Source organism: Tachypleus tridentatus, chromosome 12, assembly GCF_004210375.1.
Source record: "Tachypleus tridentatus isolate NWPU-2018 chromosome 12, ASM421037v1, whole genome shotgun sequence".
Lineage (NCBI taxonomy): Eukaryota > Metazoa > Arthropoda > Merostomata > Xiphosura > Limulidae > Tachypleus > Tachypleus tridentatus.
In genome coordinates, this window is record NC_134836.1 from 61,057,372 (window position 1) to 61,066,830 (window position 9,459).

Below are 9,459 nucleotides of genomic sequence, written 5' to 3' on the forward strand. Positions count from 1 at the left end.
AACTCTTGGACTACTCTTTTATCAACGAATAGTGGAATTGACCGTTACATTATAACTTCCCAACGGCTGAAAGGGCGAGCATGTTTGGTGTGACGGGGATTTACCTATATAAGTAATTTCAAGCTGATAAATAAATAAAACAGTATTTAATAGTACAAAATTTCCTTCCAGAGTTAATAAATATTGTATTTACTAGAATGTTCTTCATTTTTTGGATAACTTGTTATTAAGACCTGAATATGTAAGGAACAATTAGGCGTCATCTACTGAAAAAATCATGAGGTTAAAACATAAATGTGCGCTCGCAGAAAGAAATCTTTAGGAAAAATTCTGAATGTGAAATAAGAAAAAATTACTGTTATAAGTTTTAAAGTTATTTGAGGTGTAATTACAATCAATATAGTTAAGTGTTCCAGCGGTATTTAATTTCCATATTCCACCTTCAAAACTGTGTTTGAAGATTCCTTTTGAATTTCATTAAAGTTAACTGTATGAACTGGAAAGCTGGGTGGATTATTAGCTTTCTTATTTTCGGAAGTACACAATTCTGACTGTGTGACTATGGAGTCGTTAAGCAAGATATTAGAGTTGTAAAGCTAGTAAAAATATCTATGTAAATAATACTGTGTGTTTCAGGATTTCTAACTTAGTAGTAAGGAGGCGTTTCTGTCGGTCCCTTTTTTTAAATCAGCGAGAAGTCTGTAGGCTTACAACTTAAAAATCAGGGATTCACTCCTCTTCGGCGGACAGTGTACAGATGGTCCACTTTAAGGCTATGAATTAAGAAAGCAACAAGGTTTCCGTCGGTGTTTCAATCTGTTAAGTACTTAATGCATTAGGCTTTTCTGACTCTGTAAACAGACAGGTGAGCAGGTAGAATGAAGTTAGGCTTAGGTTAATTGATGAAGAAGTTTAGTAGTAGCGTGCATGTATTTACATGTGAATTAAAAAGCTCATGTTTAATTTTTCTTGAATCTTAAAGCAACACGCTTCAACCGTGATCCCAGTCAACTCACTGGCAGAAAAATTTAATTATGAAAATAAATACAACATCATTCATGTATACATACTGGGTAATTCATTAACAGACATATATTTCAGAAATGGAGGTATAGAAAAGTTGTTAGTGATATAATGGTGTATTCTGGTTATTGAAAGTCATGTCCTATGAAACTTGCTTCATAGTGGCCCAACCGAATAGCTGCGAACCTACATTGCTGAAAACTGGGTTTTGGTAGCTGTGATGGGCAGAATGGGTTTTGGTAGCTGTGATGGGCAGAATGGCGCCACTGTTTACATACCTCAGGTACAACTGTCAAAACACGCTCAACTGTGGAGGTTTTGAAAAAACACTCGTTTTACCAAATGTTCCTTCCAGTTATTCTGTAACTTGTACAAAACGTGGCCTACCAGACACCTCATGAATGTGGCACGACGTTTATAAATTAGTTGAGACTACTACGAAGCACAGCTCGTGGGACAGGACAAAGACGGGACGTTGAAAGAAAACCCTGTGAGTTAACTTACTCCGTGACGTACTATATGCTAACAGTTCAGATTTATCGAATTCTCTATCTGCTGGAATTACTTGACACTAGAGCACAAAGTTACACGGTATTATTACGTTGTTAGAACCCGATTAACCTTCCTCGGGAGACAAACCTACACACAAACAGAGAACGTTTATCACGAGGCCCCAGAAATATATAATCTGAAATTAATGACATTTAACCTATTATTGTAATGATTGGCTTTATCGATAATTGATAATGCAAGCTGACTACGATGAAATAACCTGCCTTATGTGTTAAACCAGTCGTATTTAGGTTTTTGTAAAAGAACAGGGCCTTCGCACTTCATTTAGTGAGCTGTGTTCATTAAACACCCCATTCACCCGTTGTACTACAATGAGTAACGATTAGGAATAGCCCTAAATTATATAAGTAACAGTTAGGAATAGCCCTAAATTATATAAGTAACAGTTAGGAATAGCCCTAAATTATATAGGTAACGGTTAGGAATAGCCCTAAATTACATAAGTAACGGTTAGGAATAGTTCTAAATTACGTAAGTAACGGTTAGTAATAGCCCTAAATTACATAAGTAACGGTTAGGAATAGCCCTAAATTACATAAGTAACGGTTAGGAATAGCCCTAAGGCCCGGCATGGCCTAGCGCGTAAGGCGTGCGACTCGTAATCCGAGGGTCGCGGGTTCGCGCCCGCGTCGCGCTAAACATGCTCGCCCTCCCAGCCGTGGGGGTGTATAATGTGACGGTCAATCCCACTATTCGTTGGTAAAAGAGTAGCCCAAGAGTTGGCGGTGGGTGGTGATGACTAGCTGCCTTCCCTCTAGTCTTACACTGCTAAATTAGGGACGGCTAGCACAGATAGCCCTCGAGTAGCTTTGTGCGAAATTCCCAAACAAACTGTAAAATAGCCCTAAATTACAATAAATATTTAATTTCTTAACTTTAAATTTTTTCTCCCCGCAAAAAAAATGTCATTTTATAGGAATGACGTTAATATCTTATTAATTTATTTCTAATTTTCAAACAAAGTTTTAATGCGTAACCAAAAAAAGGTGCAGTAGATTTTAAATATAATAAATGTACACGTTAAGATTACGTTTACATCCAAAGGCCATGTATGTAGCCCAGTTGTCTGGAATAGTAATAGATAATTCTAGAAAGTTGTAGGCCGAGGCGTCAGTAAATAACCTTATCATTCTAACCTGAATACAAAACGTTCCAGCAGGTGCTGTTCAAGTAGTGTTAATTTTCCAGTTTCATGAAGTTATCTTATTGAAGTGAATATTTGGTAATGAAAAAAAAATCACAAATACATCGATACGTATCAGAATTTATTTTATTAATTACGTCATATAACCTAAAATTACGGTTTAAATACCAAAAGAACCTAAAACCATTAGGTTTAAGGTTTATGATAAAAATTAAATCACGAAGGTTAAGCCTAAATATTTATTTCAAGTATAATCAATAGTTCCAAATGGTGGCAATACGTATGGTGGAGGTGGAATAAAAATAAATATATTTTATCTGAAAGGTAACAATAAAACTAAACTTTCACGAAAACCTAACAAAAACATAAGAACGTATTCAGAATTTCGAAATGTCTGCACCAAGCTTAGTATTTGCATGAACTAAAACGTTAAACCATGTAAAGAAGTGAATTTCATATTCGAGGTAGGCCCTGGCATGGCCAGGTGGCTCAGGCACTCGACTCGTAATCCGAGGATCGCGGGTTAGAATCTCCGTCACACCAAACATGCTCGCCGTTTCAGCCGTGGGGGCGATATAATGTTACGATTAATCCCACTATTCGTTGGTAAAAGAGTAATCCAAGAGTTGACGGTGGTTGGTGATGACTAGCTGCCTTCCCTCTAGTTTTACACTGCTAAATTAGGGACGGCTGGCACAGATAGCCCTCGTGTATCTTTTCGCAAAATTCAAAAACACACAAACTCGAGGCAACAACCACATCAGGTAATACGTAGTTTTGTTGTTAAATGAGAGACGAACGAAGTTATCAAAAGACAACTAAGTTACTCTGCCAACTAACTTGCTGGCTATACAATTCAGTACTTTCAAATATTTTCCAATATTATTCACCCCTGTAAATTTTTCATCACAGCCTGCTTTAATTCTAAATTAAAACGCAAAATTATTTATTATGACTTAAATATACAGCAAACTACAACTAGAATTAATACTACATAAGACAGACAACAAATAATTGTGTTTATCAAACAACAACTAGAATTAATACAATATAAGACAGACAAAAAATAATTGTGTTTATCAAACTTCAACTAGAATTAATACAACATAAGACAAAAAATAATTGTGTTTATCAAACTTCAACTAGAATTAATACTACATAAGACAGACAACAAATAATTGTGTTTATCAAACTTCAACTAGAATTAATACAACATAAGACAAAAAATAATTGTGTTTATCAAACTTCAACTAGAATTAATACTACATAAGACAAAAAATAATTGTGTTTATCAAACTTCAACTAGAATTAATACAACATAAGACAGACAAAAAAAATTAAATTAATACTACATAAGACAGACAACAAATAATTGTTTATCAAACTTCAACTAGAATTAATACAACATAAGACAAAAAATAATTGTGTTTATCAAACTTCAACTAGAATTAATACTACATAAGACAGACAAAAAATAATTGTGTTTATCAAACTTCAACTAGAATTAATACTACATAAGACAGACAACAAATAATTGTGTTTATCAAACTTCAACTAGAATTAATACTACATAAGACAGACAACAAATAATTGTGTTTATCAAACTACAACTAGAATTAATACAATATAAGACAGACAACAAATAATTGTGTTTATCAAACTTGAACTAGAATTAATACAACATGAGACAACAAATAATTGTCTTTATCAAACTACAACTAGAATTAATACAATATAAGAAAGACAAAAAATAATTGTGGTTATCAAACTTCAACCAGAATTAATACAACATAAGACAGAAAAAATAATTGTGTTTATCAAACTTCAACTAGAATTAATACTACATAAGACAGACAACAAATAATTGTGTTTATCAAACTACAACTAGAATTAACACAACATAGGACAGACAACAAATAATTGTGTTTGTGAAACTTGAACTAGAACTAATACAACATGAGACAAAAAATAATTGTGTTTATCAAACTTAAACTAGAATTAATACTACATAAGACAGACAAAAAATAATTGTGTTTATCAAACTTCAACCAGAATTAATACAACATAAGACAAAAAATAATTGTGTTTATCAAACTTCAACTAGAATTAATACAACATAAGACAGACAAAAAATAATTGTGTTTATCAAACTTCAACTAGAATTAATACAACATAAGACAGACAACAAATAATTGTGTTTATCAAACTTCAACTAGAATTAATACTACATAAGACAGACAAAAAATAATTGTGTTTATCAAACTTCAACTAGAATTAATACACATAAGACAGACAACAAATAATTGTGTTTATCAAACTAATTGTCTTTATCAACTAGAATTAATACAACATAAGACAGACAACAAATAATTGTGTTTATCAAACTTCAACTAGAATTAATACAACATAAGACAACAAAAATAATTGTGTTTATCAAACTTCAACTAGAATTAATACAACATAAGACAGACAAAAAATAATTGTGTTTATCAAACTTCAACTAGAATTAATACAACATAAGACAAAAAATAATTGTGTTTATCAAACTTCAACTAGAATTAATACTACATAAGACAGACAAAAAATAATTGTGTTTATCAAACTTCAACTAGAATTAATACAACATAAGACAAAAAATAGTTGTGTTTATCAAACTTCAACTAGAATTAATACAACATAAGACAGACAAAAAATAATTGTGTTTATCAAACTTCAACTAGAATTAATACAACATAAGACAGACAACAAATAATTGTGTTTATCAAACTTCAACTAGAATTAATACAACATAAGACAGACAAAAATAATTGTGTTTATCAAACTTCAACTAGAATTAATACTACATAAGACAGACAACAAATAATTGTGTTTATCAAACTTCAACTAGAATTAATACAACATAAGACAGACAACAAATAAGACAGACAAAAAATAATTGTGTTTATCAAACTTCAACTAGAATTAATACAACATAAGACAGACAAAAAATAATTGTGTTTATCAAACTTCAACTAGAATTAATACTACATAAGACAGACAACAAATAATTGTGTTTATCAAACTTCAACTAGAATTAATACATACATAAGACAGACAACAAATAATTGTGTTTATCAAACTTCAACTAGAATTAATACAACATAAGACAGACAACAAATAATTGTGTTTATCAAACTACAACTAGAATTAATACAACATAAGACAGACAACAAATAATTGTGTTTATCAAACTTGAACTAGAATTAATACAACATGAGACAACAAATAATTGTCTTTATCAAACTACAACTAGAATTAATACAATATAAGAAAGACAAAAAATAATTGTGTTTATCAAACTTCAACCAGAATTAATACAACATAAGACAAAAAATAATTGTGTTTATCAAACTTCAACTAGAATTAATACTACATAAGACAGACAACAAATAATTGTGTTTATCAAACTACAACTAGAATTAACACAACATAGGACAGACAACAAATAATTGTGTTTGTCAAACTTCAACTAGAATTAATACAACATGAGACAAAAATAATTGTGTTTATCAAACTTCAACTAGAATTAATACAACATAAGACAGACAAAAAATAATTGTGTTTATCAAACTTCAACTAGAATTAATACAACATAAGACAAAAAAATAATTGTGTTTATCAAACTTCAACTAGAATTAATACAACATAAGACAGACAAAAAATAATTGTGTTTATCAAACTTCAACTAGAATTAATACTACATAAGACAGACAACAAATAATTGTGTTTATCAAACTACAACTAGAATTAATACAACATAAGACAGACAAAAAATAATTGTGTTTATCAAACTTCAACTAGAATTAATACAACATAAGACAGACAAAAAATAATTGTGTTTATCAAACTTCAACTAGAATTAATACTACATAAGACAGACAACAAATAATTGTGTTTATCAAACTTCAACTAGAATTAATACAACATAAGACAGACAACAAATAATTGTGTTTATCAAACTTCAACTAGAATTAATACAATATAAGACAGACAACAAATAATTGTGTTTATCAAACTTCAACTAGAATTAATACAACATAAGACAGACAAAATAATTGTGTTTATCAAACTTCAACTAGAATTAATACAACATAAGACAACAAAAATAATTGTGTTTATCAAACTTCAACTAGAATTAAAACTACAACATAAGACAGACAACAAATAATTGTGTTTATCAAACTTCAACTAGAATTAATACAACATAAGACAGACAACAAATAATTGTGTTTATCAAACTTCAACTAGAATTAATACAACATAAGACAGACAAAAAATAATTGTGTTTATCAAACTTCAACTAGAATTAATACAACATAAGACAGACAAAAAATAATTGTGTTTATCAAACTTCAACTAGAATTAATACAACATAAGACAGACAAAAAAATAATTGTGTTTATCAAACTTCAACTAAATTAACACTACATAAGACAGACAAATAATTGTGTTTATCAAACTACAACTAGAATTAATACAACATAAGACAGACAACAAATAATTGTGTTTATGAAACTTCAACTAGAATTAATACTACATAAGACAGACAACAAATAATTGTGTTTCAACTCAAACATAAGACAACTAGAATTAACTACATTACATAGGACAGACAAAAAAATAATTGTGTTTATCAAACTAGAACTAGAATTAATACAACATAAGACAGACAAAAAATAATTGTGTTTATCAAACTTCAACCAGAATTAATACAACATAAGACAAAAAATAATTGTGTTTATCAAACTTCAACTAAAATTAATACAACATAAGACAGACAACAAATAATTGTGTTTATCAAACTTCAACTAGAATTAATACAACATAAGACAGACAACAAATAATTGTGTTTATCAAACTAATACAACTAGAATTAATTGTGTTTATCAAACATAAGACAGACAACAACAAATAATTGTGTTTATCAAACTACAACTAGAATTAATACAACATAGGACAGACAACAAATAATTGTGTTTATCAAACTTCAACTAGAATTAATACAACATAAGACAGACAACAAATAATTGTGTTTATCAAACTTCAACTAGAATTAATACAACATAAGACAGACAACAAATAATTGTGTTTATCAAACTTCAACTAGAATTAATACAACATAAGAACAAATAATTGTGTTTATCAAACTTCAACTAGAATTAATTGACAACAAATAATTGTTTTTATCAAACTTCAACTAGAATTAATACAACATAAGACAGAATAATTGTGTTTATCAAACTTCAACTAGAATTAATACATAAGACAGACAAAAAATAATTGTGTTTATCAAACTTCAACTAGAATTAATACAACATAAGACAGACAAAAAATAATTGTGTTTATCAAACTTCAACTAGAATTAATACAACATAAGACAGACAAAAAATAATTGTGTTTATCAAACTTCAACTAGAATTAATACAACATAAGACAGACAAAAAATAATTGTGTTTATCAAACTTCAACTAGAATTAATACAACATAGGACAGACAACAAAAAATAATTGTGTTTATCAAACTTCAACTAGAATTAAAACTTCAACTAAATTAATACATAAGACAGACAAAAATAATTGTGTTTATCAAACTTCAACTAGAATTAATACTACATAAGACAGACAACATAGGACAGACAATTGTGTTTATCAAACTACAACTAGAATTAATACAAATAATTGTGTTTATCAAACTTCAACTAGAATTAATACAACATAAGAAAAAAAATAATTGTGTTTATCAAACTTCAACTAGAATTAATACAACATAAGACAGACAACAAATAATTGTGTTTATCAAACTTCAACTAGAATTAATACAACATAAGACAGAAACAAATAATTGTGTTTATCAAACTTCAACTAGAATTAATACAACATAAGACAGACAACAAATAATTGTGTTTATCAAACTACAACTAGAATTAATACAACATAAGACAGACAACAAATAATTGTGTTTATCAAACTTCAACCAGAATTAATACAACATAAGACATAAGACAACAAATAATTGTGTTTATCAAACTTCAACTAGAATTAACACAATATAAGACAGACAAAAAATAATTGTGTTTATCAAACTTCAACTAGAATTAATACAACATAGGACAGACAAAAAATAATTGTGTTTATCAAACTTCAACTAGAATTAATACAACATAAGACAGACAAAAATAATTGTGTTTATCAAACTTCAACTAGAATTAATACAACATAAGACAGACAACAAATAATTGTGTTTATCAAACTTCAACTAGAATTAATACTACATAAGACAGACAAAAAATAATTGTGTTTATCAAACTTCAACTAGAATTAATACAACATAAGACAGACAAAAAATAATTGTGTTTATCAAACTTCAACTAGAATTAATACAACATAAGACAAAAAATAATTGTGTTTATCAAACTTCAACTAGAATTAATACAACATAAGACAGACAAAAATAATTGTGTTTATCAAACTTCAACTAGAATTAATACTACATAAGACAGACAACAAATAATTGTGTTTATCAAACTTCAACTAGAATTAATACTACATAAGACAGACAACAAATAATTGTGTTTATCAAACTAGAATTAATACAACTAGAATTAATACAACATAGAATTAATACAACATAAGACAGACAAAAATAATTGTGTTTATCAAACTTCAACTAGAATTAATACA

The 9,459-nt window shown here is 28.8% G+C and overlaps 1 protein-coding gene across 1 annotated transcript in view; it reads left to right on the top strand.

Annotated features, from left to right (window-relative positions):
- Positions 1–1,252: 1,252 nt before the first annotated feature.
- Positions 1,253–9,459, top strand: part of LOC143235632 (ubiquitin conjugation factor E4 A-like) — a 21,347-nt gene continuing 13,140 nt past the window's right edge. Inside the window, exon 1 of the mRNA XM_076473863.1 lies at positions 1,253–1,306. Coding sequence (XP_076329978.1) covers positions 1,253–1,306 — 54 coding nt within the window. The remainder of the gene's footprint in view (positions 1,307–9,459) is intronic.